This window comes from Schistocerca nitens, chromosome 3 (genome assembly GCF_023898315.1).
Source record: "Schistocerca nitens isolate TAMUIC-IGC-003100 chromosome 3, iqSchNite1.1, whole genome shotgun sequence".
NCBI classification, from domain to species: Eukaryota; Metazoa; Arthropoda; class Insecta; order Orthoptera; family Acrididae; genus Schistocerca; species Schistocerca nitens.
In genome coordinates, this window is record NC_064616.1 from 947,791,837 (window position 1) to 947,809,130 (window position 17,294).

The window sequence follows — 17,294 nt, forward strand, 5'->3', positions numbered from 1 at the left end:
TTCTTGAAACTTCAACAAAAGCCCGTACCAAGCTACTGAGCATCCCTCTTGCAGAGTCTTCCACTCGAGTTTATCTATCATCTCCGTAACGCTTTCACAGTTATCTAGGAACTCTTCAATCCAATCACACAATTGGCCTGATAGTCCATATTCTCTTACTTTGTTCATTAAATGACTGTGGGGAACTGTATCAAAAGCCCTGCACAAGTCAAGAAACACGGCATCTTCCTGGGAACCCATGTCTATGGCCCTCTGAGTCTCGTGGACGAATAGCGGGAGCTGGATTTCACACGATCGTCTTTTGTGAAACCCATGCTGATTCGTACAGAGTAGATTTCTAGTCTCCAAAAAAGTCATTATACTCGAACATAATGTGTGTTCCAGAATTCTACAACTGATCGAGGTTAGAGATATAGGTCTATAGTTCTGCACATCTGTTTGACGTCCCTTCTTGAATACGGGGATGACTTGTTCCCTTTTCCAATGCTTTGGAACGCTATGCTCTTCTAGAGACCTACGGTACACTGCTGCAAGAAGGGGGGCAAGTTCCTTCGCGTACTCTGTGTAAAATCGAACTGATCATCCAGAATTAATCCTGTGATATTATAAGCCCATGATTTTGTAATTGATTATAACAAATCTCAACCACACTTTAATTTCAGTAGCTAGATGACCCCTCAAAATATAAATTTTTGTAAGGACCATACATTGGACTCATTTGTCAGGGCTATTAATTTTTTAATATTCCCGTTGCATGTTAGCTTTTCATTTCCCATCTGGATCTGTTGGGGGCTATCTGCACATCGACAAAGTTCAGTTGATGCAGATCACAGTGGCAGTTACTAACAGTCCACAAGCTCAGTGGGACCTTATAAAATATGTGAAGAAATGATGAGCATTGTTGAATAAATTCATTTATGTCTCTACAAGCAGAAGTGCCCTTGCCACAATGTGTAAGCTAACTAACATGATTCCCTACTTAACCTAACAGATAAGTTAGTGACTTGTACATTTTCATATTACAACTGTTTAATTCTTCAAGAAGACAACTGTGATTGATGCTGTGAGGCACTATTGATATATCAGAAAAATTTCTTAAGACAATATTAGTCATTTAATTACTTACCTAGTGTTAAAGCAACAGTTAAAATGACTTTCAGAAAAACATCAGAATGTCATGCAAGAAATAAAATCAGGCTCTATAGTGTAGCAGGTAACACAATTAACTAAAAATTAAAAATGGAGTAACTAAACTTGTCTTGAGAAGAACCTGTACTCATTATGTACTTTTTGTGTGACCAATAAGATCATTTACAATGAGGTACTGACTTCAAATGATAAATCTCATTCTGCTAGTGATTCAGGTTTCTTTAATGATATAGCTACTAACAGCAGCAATTGCTTCTCGGAAATGTACATAATTTATTTAAGTGTGCGTTCAGTTTAAAATGACAACTTGGTTAATTGTAAAGGATTTGTCAGTAGGCAATATTTAAAGTTTTCCTGAAGTCTTAACCTACAGTTGATCAGTCATACTGTTTTGTTTAAATTGTAATGACAACTTTTTTGTTGGAATTAACAATGAATAGTCAATCCATTGGCAATTTTATCAGTGAATTTTAAATCTTACATTCCCCACACAGTACATTTAGCCAGCACAATGTAATCGCACCACACACACACACACACACACACACACACACACACACACACGTATGTATGTATGCTGTAGCATGGAGGAGGATTCATCCAAAGGCTAGCAAGGTTTTCAGTCTTGTTTATGTGCCTGTCGACAACTCATTTCCTTCACTATATGGGAAGTTGTTATCTTCACTCCTAAATTCTTTATTAATTTCATTGAGCATTGAGCAGCCTCTTTCTTATCATCTTACGATGCTGTACAAGTGACACTAAATCATATGGAGTCCACGAATGCTTCCAGACCTACAAACGTTCAGAAGGAGACAAAATTGCAGACCATTTTTAAGGTTTGATAAGCAACAAGCTATTAAATCATGCATTTGTGTGAAGATACTAAAAATTCACATCAAAAAAATTATTTATGCATACAAAACCCAAATTCCCTATAATTTTTGCATATCTGTTGAGTAAATGTGTTAGGCAACCTATATGTTTCATAGCTCTTGTATTTGAATGGGTCCACACTATTAAGTGAATGCAACTAGATGTCACTGAGCTCTACAGCATGCAAAATTAAGATTAAGTGCACATACATCACAATTACAAATTGTATGATTACTTTCTTTGTTGCTGGGATGATAACTGAGCCTGTTTTACATGTAAGGCAGACTATGATCATCCCAACAAAGATTATCTGAAAAAGAATATTACTATTAAGAAACTGAACAATTACCATGTTACGTGACAAAATAAAATGGATGAATAAAAATTAGAAATGACCTCATAATCTGATGTAACCCATTGTACACAACATGAAAAAAGGAGAAAAAAGTAATGAAAAAGACTAATAAAAGATCGGAGGGAAGTGGTGAAAGTGGGCGGCGGCGGGGGTGGGGGTGGGGGGATGAAGGATGCAGGACCTCCCAGCCCCATCGATCTAACAAATCAGTTAACTTGCATAACTTGCACCGTATGCACCACAGCATTGTCCTGCAAAATGGGAGGCGGAGGGGGGCGGGGGGGGGGGGGGGGAGCAGGTACTGCAGAAATTGTCACTGCTTCTTTCTCTACGCTGTTATTTTTCAGAAACGTTCTGTGATCAGTTTAGAGAAAGAAGCAGCAACACTTCCTGCAGGACTCATCCATCACATTACAGGATGAGGCTCAGGCACATGTGATGCAATTTATAACTGATATTACATGGATGGGTCTGAGAAGTGCTGTACAGCCCCCCACACTCCTCAGACTCAAGCTGTAGGAAGCACTTTATGGGATTTGCTTCAGAACTGTTATAGAGATTTGTCAGGCAACAGACCATTCCACTCTATCAACACAATTGGTGCTGCTATTTGTGTCCTACGACTTCCATGTTGCTGGCAATGGGTTATACACAATGCTGGTGACTACTCTGGAGGGCAGTTAAACTTGGAAACCTATACCTATTTTGTATAATCTGTAAATAAACACCTGCCACTATTAAAGTTCCAACCCTCATATTTAATAATACCTAATACAGTGGATAACATCAAGTGATGCAGAACAACTGAAAATATGCACCAATAAAAAGTGCATTATCTGAAAACTACCTTGAGCAGTTAAACAGAGAACCGACTCGTGGCGATAACATATTAGACCTTCTTGTGACAAACAGACCCGAAACATAAACATAGCCAAAGCCTTGCAGACAAACAAAAATTACACAAAGCAAAATGCAGTGTGAGGGGGGCTATGCTAGAGGCGTTTATATGGCCATTCCATTTTAAATCACTCCTAATGCCTACTCCCAAATAATTTATGGAATTAACTGCTTCCTGTTGCTGACCTACTATATTGTAGCTAAATGATAAAGGATGTTTCTTTCTATGTATTCGCAGCACATTACACTTGCTTACATTGAGATTCAATTGCCATTCCCTGCACCATGCATCAATTTGTTGCAGATCCTCCTGCATTTCAATACAATTTTCCATTGTTACAACCTCTTGATATACTACACCATCATCCGAGGCACAAACATATTCACACAATCATTCAGACACAACTCGTGCGCACATGGCTGCCGTCTCCGGCCACTGTGTCTACAGTCTCTGAGAAACAGATCCCAACAAACCACCTCTCATGTCTCCCTGTCTCTCATTGACAGCCAATAGGCTAGCAGCAAGAAGTGGTGGCAGCACTGACTGCAAACTGAGTGGAGTGGTAGGAAGGGGACAAACAGTAGTACTGAGAGAGTAGAGAAGCGGCACACGTACTCAGCTGCACCCAGCCAGCGATGATGTACGACACCTCAGTAAACAAACCATTTCATCCACTGTGACAAAAACAATCTTTTTCCAGCGTTTTCTTCAAATTTCCCTGATATTTGCCTGCTATGTTTGAAATTCCTCATATTCCCTGATTTGTCAAACCTGTGGCAACCCTGTAAATGGATGTTTTTGTCTTTGAGGGATGTATTTTACATGTGATTGTTCTCCTGCACATTTCAGAGTATGCCCTCCAGTGCATCTGAAGACATGTCAGGCTCAGCAGTGAATGCACCCACACCCACGCACACCCACACCCACACCCACACCCACACGCACACCCACACGGGTGTGGGTGTTGTCATTAACACTATGCCAACTTAAAATCCTTGGACTTGCTTCTGATACATTAAGATCATGTAAAACCTATCAGTAATGAAACATTTATTTTTGTACATGTTGTGGAAGCACATGAGACACTATGCTCTCTGTCATGCATGTTCAAGACACAATCTCACTACAAGCAATAGACTGAAACATGTATTCAGACAGAGGATAGGAAGTTCAAACACTTGTATGAGGTGATGTGAACTATCCATAAAATGTAGCAAATATTAAGTGTAGTGAACTATTACTTCAGTTAACCTGTGGGTATGTGCGACAAGCGCATAGCCTGATAAAATCGCACACGCGCACACCCACACGCGCACACCCACACGTGCACACCCACACGCGCACCAAAACGCAAACCTACACACACACCCACACGCACACCCACACCCACACGCACACCCACATTGTCAATGTTGATCCATTTGTCAGCTACTTCTGCTGAAAGTGCACACAGTTCATTAATAGATGCAAAATTTATCACTGTCGACTCATCATCATTTTCTTCAACTTCCATCTTCACTCAGTGAGGCGGACAACCGTTACTGATGAAGTGCCGTGCCGAACTGTTCTGATGATTCTGGAAGGCATCCGACTGTACTGCCAAGCTATAAATATGAGTCAAATTCTGATGCTTGCTGGACTATTGGGTCTGCCACAGTATCACAGTCTTAATGTATACTGTTTATTTTTTCAGTCCCAGTTACACATTTTTCTGTAACAGCAAGACGAGTTGAGTCCTGGATCATCTTCGATCTGTGTAGCTGCATCAGCAACCCATCGTGTATGTATCAGAACTACAGATCAAAATCACATTATTCTGATGTGCAGTTCTAATGCAGACATGGCAGGCAGCGGACACAACTACACTGCTATGAAGATGACACAGGCAGACTGAAACTAGTCACGGTGTAAAAAATGAAAGAAAGAGAAAGAAAGAAAGAAAGAAAAAATTGTGCGATTGGCCTGAACAATAAGCAATATGTATATTAATATCAATGCAGTTGCTGAATTCTCTCATGACGAATATGTGGGATATAGTGATAGGCTAATTTCTTGTCACTAACACTATGCCAACTTAAAATCCTTGGACTTGCTTCTGATACACTAAGTTCATGTAAAACCTATCAGTAATGAAACATTTATTTTTGTACATGTTGTGGAAGCACATGAGACGCTATGCTCTCTGTCATGCATGTTCAAGACACAATCTCATTACAAGCAATAGACTGAAACATGTATTCAGACAGAGGATAGGAAGTTCAAACACTTGTGTGAGGTGATGTGAACTATCCATAAAATGTAGCAAATATTAAGTGCAGTGAACTATTACTTCAGTTAACCTGTGGGTATGTGCGACAAGCGCATAGTCTGATAAAATCGCATTTCTAAACCGATGTTAATATTCGTGTTTCTTCTAATTTTACTTAAGGAATCCAACCCCATGATATTGCTCACTATATGCAACGCACACTACAGCATTACCCCACTTTCACATTCCTGCATTTTATGTTTTCCTCCCACTTCCGCATTTTTTCCTATCCTGTCAAGTTCTGTACACTGAGAAAGTGTTGGAAACCTCAATTTAACATTTCTGAATTTTTGTATTTTTTGCCGTTTACACCCTGCCTGGCAGCTCCACTTTCATGCAGGCTCTAAGAGTGCTCTGTTTAAAGCGCGTATAATTCACAAAGTCTGAGAAAGGCTAAGCCTCCAAGCTCAAATATCGAACAAATAGTTAACAAGCAAATTTAATCAAATGCTATTTTTGTGTACTGATATCAATTTGAACATATGTGGAACAATACTACCAGTACTATAAATCATTGTTAGATAATGAAACTCATTTTTAGGCCTATTTCACTAAAACACAAGTTTCTTCTTAGTGTATAAACTTTGTATACATATTAAAAATGAAGCTCAGGTGTCATACATTTTAAATGAAGCATGGTTTATGGTTTGGAGATGTCATATAAATCTGCTGCATCCCCCACACTGTTCTTGTGTGACGTCATAGCGCGAGCTGATAGTTGAGCGAATCTATAGCATTTTTGCCAGTGAAGTTTCTCATTTCATGATTACTGTTTTTGTTGTTGAAGCATTAAAGTTATTGGTGATTTATTAGTTTGTTTATTAAGTTTCCTTATCTTTTTTACTGTATCTGAATTGAGAGGCCAAGTCATTTGCCACAATCTTCTTTATTTCTCGTTAATCTTTGTGTGTTATGGTATTTTTATTGTTTTGTTATCGGCTCTTTCTGATCAATGGAGAGAAAAGAAAGAAAATCATTTACTGTGGAAGAGGAGGACTGGATTTTGGAGAAAGTGGATTCCTCCACAGAACACGAATAGCACTTGCATGTGAATTGCAACTTTCAGTATCAACTATGAATTCAATTGTAAAAAACAGAAAATATCATACCTAGTGCTACAGAAAGCAGGCAAAGTGCCGAAAAATGAAAGTGTGTGACCTGTTCAAAATATGATGATTTTGGAGGAAACCACAAAACATTGATTTGAGATATTAAGGGCAGCAGGTATTGCAGTTGACAGGTGTTTTTGAGGGAGAAAGCACTTAAAGTGACCAACATTATTGACAGAGAGAATTTCAGTGCCTCCAACGACTGGACTGACAGGTTTTGAAGAAGATACAATATATCTCATAGAACCGTCTGTGATGGATCAAATGATGTAGACAGTGACACTGTGCAGCAGTTGAGAAATGGAAAATTACAGGCTTTAATTGTAAAATATGATGCCAAAAACATATTTAACACTGACAAAACTGGACTTTTTTTTAATATGTTGCCAAACAAAACTTTGGCATTAAAAGACAATAAATGCCATGGTGGTAAACATGTACACTGAGGCTATCAATGAGGCTGTGAGATGCTTCACCCCTTTTCAATAGGGAAATAAAAAATATCTCATAGTTTTATAAATATACATTTACTTCCAACTTCGCACGATGCCAACCAAAAAGCCTGGATGACCTCACATCTTTTTAGAAAGCAGCTAGCTGCATTTGATGCGAAAATGGGAACTCAAAATAGAAAAATACTTCTTTTTGCTGATCACAGTCCTGCACACCTTATTTACAAGAACTTGCAAAATGTGCAGTTAGAATTTTTCTCAGCTAACAGCACATGCAAACTGCAGCCTATAGATCTCAGAATTACAAACTCCTTTAAGTCATTTTATAGGAAGAACTTCGTTCAAAGGCTTTTGTCCACAATGGATTCTGGGATGGATCTCACATCTAGCAGGATTCCAGTGCTGACAGCACTGCATTTCCTTGCTAAGTCATGGAAGGCTGTGAAGGAGGATACAATAAACAATTTAAAAAAAGCAGGATTCTTTAATGGTACAAGGCATCAGTATGGGAAACACTGCAGCCAAAGTACTCTTTTAATGAATTTCTGCAGGTAGATGACAATGATATAGATGCAGAGGAAAAAACCATGGAGGAATTTGCTGTAGAAAAACTGTCAGCTAATCATCTCTCAGTGATGGAGGAGGAGGAGGAGGAGGAGGAGGAGGAGGAGAAGAAGAGTGTATTAGTGCCCACCAGGTCTCAGGGAGCTGCAGCAGTGGAAGCACTACAAAAATATTTTTCTTTTGTTGAAGAGTGTGAAAAATATGCTTGAGACACTATGAATTGAAGAAACAGACTAAGGGCACATCAAACAAAAGAGCTAAACAAAAAACTATTAGTCTTATTTTGTAGAAAACAATAATTGTTACAACTATGATTTTTAATTGTAAATATTGAGTTAATATTAAAATTTGAATGCTTCTGAAAAAGACATAACATTCCTATTATGGACACCTCCATTTCCCATACCATAAAATATAAGCAAAACTTAAGAATCAGCTCACAGGAAGGCTACCCCACAACATTTCAGCTACTTGTACCATTCTACTTTCCAGTGGATAAGCAGAATTAGAAGGAAGTGCAATATCAGCAGTTGCTTAGCGATTCTACCCCTTTACAATTTTACTCCAGTTTACACCACCAATTCTCCAATCCCCTGAAAAGTGTAAAAGAGGAGTAATACTGTATTGCTGCTGTGATCTTGTACTATTGATAAAGTCATACACAAATATGAAGAGAATAATTAGTTCTAATTGGTTAATACTGTTACGCAACCTGTAAAATCTGTTATGAGCTTCTTTGCTAGATTAAGTGACAGAAACAGATGCAACATTTAACTTTAAATGTGAACATTTTAGGTTAGGCTTTACCGTGACTGTTATTGGCATCAAATGAAACAAGAAATTTACTGTTAGCAGTCACAATGTGTTTCAAAGGTTTAAACCTCCATCTGCGATGTGTTATGACAGTGAAAGGAACCTGTGACCACTGGAGACTGTGCCACAAGTTCCTCAAAAAATCTTAACACACACACACACACACACACACACACACACACACACACACACACATCATGGAGATAAATAAATGGTGACTGGTAACAGTAAACTTGTGGTTTCATGTGACACAACATTTCATTAACTGTATACATATTTTACTTTTCGTAAATGTCAACAGAAAAAAAATTCTGTATGCTGTAGGATGATTGGAGAGTATGAAACTGATATGTTAACATAGTAAATTGCATCACAATATTCGAAACAAAATATGATGAGTGACAGATAAAAGTAAACCACTGACAATGTAGAATTTGATGCTTTTTGAACATCTGGTTTCTTTCATTGTATGCGAGGGAAACAATTCTGAGGCAGCCATTCAGCAGCTGCTGATTAACATAACGCACACAGACATGAGTAAAAGCAGACAGTTTCACTAGCTTGTGAGCATCTACACTTTTTCCTACTTCATGTACACATTCTCTCCCATATTATTACACAGACAACCAATTGTGGCTCTGGTGGCACTTAAGCACCACACAGCAATCAGCCACAAGTAAATAGCTGCCTATCCTCATCTGATACTATTTTCAATTCCATTTTGCTAATTTGTGAATAGGTGGCAGGGAAACACAAGCAAATAAAAAGGGGCAGCAAAATCCATAATAAAAGTTGAAGCTTCCTGGTATATTAAAACTGTGGCAGACCATGACTCGAAGTTGGGACCTTTGCCTTTCACGGGCAATTGCTCTACTGACTGAGCTACCAAGCAACACAGCTTTACTTCTGCCAGTACCTTGTTTCTCACTTTCCAAACTTCATAGAAGCTCTACTGCGTAACATGCAAGACTAGCACTACAGAAAGAAAGGATATTGCAGAGACATGGATTAGCCACAGCCTGGAGGATGTTTATAGAATGAAGCACTTGCTTGCGAAAAACAAAGGTCCCGAGTTCGAGTCTCCGTCCCGCACAGTTTTAATCTGCTAGTAAGTTATGTATCAGCGCACACTCCACTGCAGTGTGAAAATTTCTGTCTGGAAACATCCTCCAGACGGCGGTTGAGCCATGTCTTCGCAATATCCTTTCTTCCAGGAGTTTTGCAAGTTTTGCCGGAGAGCTTCTGTGAAGTTTGGAAGGTAGAAGACAAGGTACTGGTGGAGGTAAAGCTGTGAGGACAGGTTGTGAGTTGTGCTTGAGGAGCTCAGTCGGTAGTGCACTTGCTCAAAGTGGGGCAGAGAACTTGAGTTGATGTTATGGTCCTGCACACAGTTTTAATGTCAGGAAGTTTCATACCAGTGCAAACTCTGCTGCAGAGTGAAAATTTCATTCTGGACAATAAAATTTGTCTGTAAGCCAAGTTAAATAAACAATGGGATAAGTTATTTGTACAAACTATCACTACAAACATGGAGAATAATGTAAGAGTTAAAAACAACAGGCACAGAAAATTACCCACAGTCAAGAGGGTATTGCTATTACTAAACGGCAGAAGTTAACAAAGTGTCACAGACAAACAACTTGATCTGAAAGACTAATAACTACAAATAAGTTGAAATTCCAGTTTTCTTCAGCCTATGATTATAATCTGGGATATTCTCTATACAGTCTATGTCCATAGTGGAACACTTAAATCAGTCCATACACACTAACTTATTCCAAGCAGAGATTTGGCTCTTCATTATCCTCTTCTGTTTCCTTAACTTTTAGATTCTTTCTGATCTGGCTGCCCTTTCTTCAATAGTTATGGTGTACTGATTTCATTTAAATGTTTTCTGTTCATGTCTCATGTGTGCTCCTCAGAATAGCCCTTTCTTTTCTGTGTTCAATTTGTTTCGTTGTTATATTCAACCCTTCTAAAACATCCTGGATCTCTCTGAACCACTTTTTCCAAAAGTATTTAAATAGTTAATTCACTATACTAGGAAGCAGTGAAAGTGGTGGCTGGGAGGAGAAGGTCAATTTTCTCACCCCTTGTCTTCTCCCCATCTCTAAATGTCAATGAAAAGCCTCTGGCCTAGTCTGGTCTGTGACCTGGAGCTCACACTGGTATCACAGCATCATTTCAGCCATGGGTGACATCCAGGTAGCATCATAAGAAGCAAAGGCTATCAAATAGACACCTATCATTAACAGAGTTTACAATACTGCACTTTATTCACACTGCTGCTGGCACAGCTTTGCTTTGCTACTATACACTATGCAGCCTTTACTTACATGTGCACCACATGGAAGTGTACTATAGTGATGACAGTCTCAAGACACACAGAGCCAAACAAAGAGTGTTATATACAAGGTATACGAATTTCTTTGGTACCTTAAAGATAATGGCAGAAGTGACAAAATGTTACCACCAGTGTAGATTGCAACAACAAATGCATGTGGTGTTTCACTATGAAGCATACAGAGAATATCTGCTGAAGCAGGGGCGCTGGAAAAAAGCATTTGCTTAACTTGATACTAGGATAGGTGTTATGATCAATAATCGATACTGAAATTGTACGTTCTGTGTAGCTATGACGGTGATCTTTGGTCACCAACGGGTTTTCAGCCACTTGAGTTTTGGCCGCAGTGAAGTGTAGTCATTTTCAAGTTCTGGCAATAAATATGTGTTTTTGTTTTACACAAACCGTGGAATACTGCATCATGATTTCGTTAGTCTAGTGATAATTAAAAACCCACACCTTTTCTTGGGCCCAGAGCAGCAAGGGAATCATCACCTAGACAACGAGAAGCCACATGGATAACGCAGACTCAGCAGCATCAACAAGGGAGAAATCATGGCCAGCTACACAAAGTACTACACAGCCATTAGCCACACCGTAACGGTGTCCTTTTGCAGCATAGTAGAGACGGCCCATGATACATTGACTCATCAATAGGCACATAAACACATCACACACATTTTGTCAGTAAATAAAAGATGCAATGAAAATTCAGCACGGTAGCAATTAACAAAAATGAGGATAGACAGCCACTCATCTGAAGTCAATTGATTCATTGATCCACAGTACAGTAGCGTCTCGATAATCTGAACTAATTGGGACCGGATCTTGCTCGGATTACCAATTTGTTCAGATTAGCCGGAATTATGGTGACGAGTTTCTAGAATGAAGTATACCAAGCAGATAAGTAGGTACACCATGGTAACAAATGGGAACAATTGTGGGAACAATGGCTCGCTCTGACTCCCTGCATTTGTTGTTGTGCATTGTTGAGACCTTTGTAGTGTCTGAGGTCAGTGCACTGCCAACTGGCTTGCAAAGCACTTGGTTATGTTAGTTATCAATTGCTGGCATGTGTAACAGTTGTATTGTATTCATTCAGGTCTAGTGATGTACATATTTTCATCGTGAGTAAACGGAAACATACAATGTTAACTCTCAAAGAAAAACTGAATGCTTTGAAGCAGATAGACAATGGTGAGAATGTATCTAAACTGTCAACGGGACTGGGTGTTGGTGAAGCAACCACTTTTGATTGGAAGAAGAACCGAGTGAAGCTTGAACAGTCCTGTGAAACATCTTCGGGTAAAACACTTGAAATTCAGCAGACTTCGAAACAGTCCCAGTACAATAAAGTGGACGAAGCTCTTTTCCTTCGGTTTACACAAGAAAGAGAAAGGGAAAATCCTTTGAGTGGAGCACTGGTTCAGGAGAAGGCTGTTTACCCAAACAAGTTAATGAGTGGTGATGAGTCTTTTAGTGTGAGTACAGGTTGGTTGGATAGATTTATAAAACGTCATGGAATCTGTCAGCTACCAATTACTGGAGAGAAGCTTTCTTCTGACTGTGATGCAGCGAAGGAATACTTGGGTGAGTTTGAAAAAATTATAAGAGAGGGAAAGTATTCTTCTCAACAAATTTATAACACTGACAAGACTGGCCTTAATTTTAGGGCAGTGATAACAAAAAGCCTGGCATCAAAACCAGAAGACCATGCTCCTGGTTTTAAAATGTGCAAAGATCATGTGTGCAGCAACACTGCTGGTAATCACAAGCTGCCTTTAATGCTGATCAGCAACTCTGCTAGGCCCAGAGCTTCTAAAAACTTCAACATTAAGTCCCTGCCTGTATATTATCGCAACCAGAAAAAAGCACGGATGGATGGTAAGCTGTTCAAAGAATGGTTTCATGGCCAGTTTGTTCCCTCTGTTCGACAGTTTTCTAAGGAAAATCATTTGTCTCCCCATGTAATCCTTTCGATTGATAACACGCCATCTCACCCCAGCACCGAGGAACTATGTGACGGAGAAACTGTGGCGAAGTTTTTGCTGCCGAATGTTACACCACTTCTACAGCCAATGGACCAGGGCATACTGCAAACAATAAAACTGATTTACAGAAAACAATTATTAAGAATGCTGATCCAAGATGATAGCATTCCTTTAGTGGACAAAATAAAAAAGACCAATGTGAAGGATGTTGTTTATAGGGTCCGCTGAGGCACGACAGAATATTTCAGAAAATACTCTGAGAAAATCGTGGAAAAAACTGTGGACATCTCTTGAATTTCAGGACAACCTAGTTGAAAATGAAGAGGAAAATCTACTACAAAAGATACAGACAATCCCTGGATGTGAAGAAGCTAGTGAAGGAGAAGTAGATGAGTGTATGGCAGTGGATGGGGCATGTGTGGTGAACCTTACTGATGCCAATTTAGTTGCTGCTGCGACTCAAGACCCGGAAGAAGTGGACTGCTGTGACGCAAGTGACAATGAGCCTGGAAGTGACAAAGGAGAGCTGGTGCCACACAGTGATGCAGCAGAAGCCCTTGACCTAATGCTACGTTATTTGGAGCAACAGCCCACTGCTACACCTGCTGATTTGATGTTTGTGAGACGATGGCAAAACTATGCATCATAACAGACTGTCTTCATTACACCAAAAAACAACTGAGTTTTTGTCATCTAAAAAGTAGGGATAAAATGTACACTGTTTTTTTAGTAAGTTTGACAGCTTTTCTTTCATTGTTATGCATTGTTTAAACCTAATATTTTCTTGCCAATTTTTCTAATATGTGTTTACTGTGCTGTGTAAATTAAAATAGTGTGTATGTACAGAAGTTTATCGCACAGTTTTCCATACTTAGATTAACATTTTTCATGTTCGGATTAACCGAACGTTCAGATTACCGGGACTCTGCTGTACATAGATGCACACACCAATACAAAGAATATACTAGCTTTCAAACTATCACTATGTTTCCAGTTTAAGCACACATTCATCCCCACCTCCTCTCTCTCTCTCTCTCTCTCTCTCTCTCTCTGTGTGTGTGTGTGTGTGGGGGGGGGGGGTGGTAAAAAAAGAGAGAGAGAGAGAGAGAGAGAGAGAGAGAGAGAGAGAGAGAGGGTGGGGTGGGGTGGGGTGGGGTGTAACTCTAAGGCTGATCTGTTGCCATACAGCAATCAGTTATAGGTGAGCAATTGCCCTTCTTCGTTCTTTTTAATTAGTTCCATGCAGGAATTTCTGTTCTTGAAACATAATAAGCACTGATATTTCACAAAAGTTACATTGGCTCATTCGTTCAAATGCACAGCTTTCAGAAGCAGTATACAATATACAATCCATATAGTCAGCCAGAAGACTGAATATCATATTTATTAACACATGATTAAGTGGCACATGGTAATGATTAACTCAAACCTCAGTGATGCTTTGGAAGTGTAGTACAAAGAATCACACAAAAAGTAAATTTAGATCTCTCTGCCCCACTCATTGTGGAAATAATCGTCAAACAGGCAAGTGTACACCCATTACAAGCAAGTTGTTTCTCTGACTACAGAGTTGTTTGAGCAAACTCCATGTAAATTCCTCTCTAAATAGTATGCCTTTCTGAGACAAAATGCTATGTTTCCGATAAGTAATAGCTAAACTATGACAAGATAACAAGCCAGGGGATAACAGCACTGCTGATGCTATATTTACGAAACACAGGCACATAAACCAGAGTGATGCTGAATACATTTTTTGAAGCATTTCAATGACAAAGTTTCAAGCAGGAAGGTATGTTACAAGACTACATACAATACCAACATGCACTAAGATATTTCAGCACATTAAAAGCAAAGTATAATTAACACCAAACACTGTCATAAAAGAGAAATGCAGTGAACATCAATTCACACAACACAGATTTTTATCTGTTAACATGTATCTGCAAAGCTATCACACTGCTCAAAAGTCTACTGAAAGCATTCATTCAGTATGCAGCAAAAATGACAAGTAGGGAGTTGTACCATGTCGATCCTTTTCCTTGAGGATGCGCTCCACATCACCCGCCTTGTCCTTGACCCGACCAAAGAAATCTGGACAGGGTCACACTTAGATTAGAAGGCTGTCATGAATTGAGACACATGAAAAAAATATAAGCTGAACAATACAAAGAAACTGATCACAGTCGCAATAATCTGATTTCAATGGATACAGTTTGCTAAATCAGTAAGAATAATGTTCACATATTACCCTGTTAATTGTTCCGAATTTTCAATATTACAGTCTCAGACAAATCAGATATGTCAACAATTTGCTTTATTCTTTAAGTAAATTAATATCTGTCGTATAAAGTATATGGAATGATGAAAGAGGATCACAAAAGTGACATTTTTGTAGCCTACAGGAATTTTCCACATACATTTTTAAGAAAGCCAATTTTTTTACTGACCTGCTATCTTCTTGTGAGCATCTGGTGATGCAGACTGTGTGAGGGCAGCCACTTTCTGATACTCAGCTTGATTGATGAGCCCTTGTGCTTCGAGGGTACCAGGGGACATAGTACTGTACTCTTCCTGCAGCAATTGCACTGTAATATTTTTTAATTGTAGTTTACAGGTTATTATACTTATTTTTATTTTTCATTAGATGTTCTTTATTAAGCACACAACAAGTTTTGGGTTTACTTTTATTTTAACTTGATGGAATTCATTAAAAAAAATGTTCTATCCTTGCACAAAACTAGCTATTCAGTCTTTGACATAATTTTAAACATCACAATTTTGATATGACTGAAATGACAGGTACACACATTCCAATACAAATTTCAGATGGTAACATTTTCAAATAGGAGTTGAATGTTTATGTGCTAGTCAGTTGGATGACATCCGTGAAGTAAGGTGGAGTGACATGTAGGCATAACAGAATGGCAGATAGGAGCTACTGTGTTTTGACACGCCCGTGACCAAACTGTGACTGAAATTGACCAATTTGTTTGTGTAGCAGTGAGACGTGTCCAATGTTCCTACAAGGCATGGTGCACCCCTCACAGTCATCTAACATGGTGCAAGAACAGTAGTTGTAAAAAGATCCAAACTGACATGAAACAATATTATGAAAGGGACAGTCACTACTCACCATATAGCGGAGATGCTGAGTCACAGATAGGCACAACAAAAAGACCGTCACAAATAAAGCTTACTGCTTCAGTTATGTATGGCATTCCTGAAGAAATCTGTGGAGTCTTACTCACTGAATTGATGTCATTGTCAACGATAGAGGCAATATTACTACAGTGATGCCTCCTGGAGATTATTAATTTTCTTACTGGTGTGCATAGTGTCTATGGTATGTCAGTTTGCATAATTCCCGGAATGGTTAAATACGGAAACCACAGATGATTACCAAAATACAAGAAACAGCTTAAACAACATAACTGATAATGGAGTGAACCACATTAACATCTCACTCAACCTGATTGGATGCTCTGCAAAATGTACACACGATCTGTGTGCACAGCCTGTGAACATTCTCTTGAAGCATTTTGTTATCATTTGTCTCGCAGTGCAGCACATAATTCCTTTAGTCATAATGAAGATGAGAAAACTCCACTAGATTCTGCACTCATCAGATTTTCTCCTCTAAAATTTTCAACATAGGCTCAATAATGTTCAAGGACAGTAATTGCATAGACCAGAGGAGATGTTTTCCAGCTTCTCTGGAATGAATATTTCACTCTACAGTGGAGTGTGCACTGTTATGAAGCTTCCTGGCAGATGGAAATTGTGTGTCAGACCAGGATTCAACCTGTGGAACTTTTCGTTTCACGGATAAGGCAAGAGTTTTTGTGCTTGAGGCTCAATCAGACATACAGGACCCAGTAGTGTTAACAGGACCATTATTTTAGTAGATAGTGTCTTTGTTAGGGACTAATGTATGTCCACTTGGCCACGTAAAATACCCACAAAATCTTTAGTCATATTACATGTCAGATTAGTGAATCTATGGTCCACATTAACACTTGACCATAAGTTGATCTGAGCATCTGTCATGCTCAAATGCAATCTGCTTTTGGGCAAGATAAGAAGGATCACTCTGATCATAATACTTTATTTAAATCATTGACAGTTCTTACTGCCCAGTCTCAGCAAGTGAATCCAGTCTCAGAAGTGATCAGTCCACTCATAATCAATCTGTGCAGCTAGAATTGCACGGCAGTAACAGTAATAAACTGTCAGATACGGTAACTGATTTTTGTGTCACATTTGTTCTTTGCAAAAATCTACTTCAGCTCTGGAAATCTACATCACTTAGACTTAATCTTTGTTTTTTTAATGATAAGAGCATACACAGGTTATGGCAAGATACCATATATGATGCATTTGCTTTCAGTATCTTCAGAGACATACTACACTAATAGCAATGAAATCAACATTGTTG

General features: G+C 38.9%; 1 protein-coding gene across 4 annotated transcripts in view; it reads right to left on the reverse strand.

Annotated features, from left to right (window-relative positions):
• Nucleotides 1-17,294, reverse strand: part of LOC126249024 (WD repeat-containing protein 7) — a 363,427-nt gene that overhangs the window by 149,508 nt on the left and 196,625 nt on the right. For 2 of the 4 annotated variants that reach the window (XM_049950627.1, XM_049950626.1), the window contains 2 exons: nt 15,307-15,444; nt 14,882-14,950 (listed from right to left, as the gene is read on the reverse strand). In XM_049950627.1, coding sequence (XP_049806584.1) covers nt 14,882-14,950; nt 15,307-15,444 — 207 coding nt within the window. The remainder of the gene's footprint in view (nt 1-14,881; nt 14,951-15,306; nt 15,445-17,294) is intronic. The other 2 variants (XM_049950629.1, XM_049950628.1) reach the window with 1 other exon arrangement.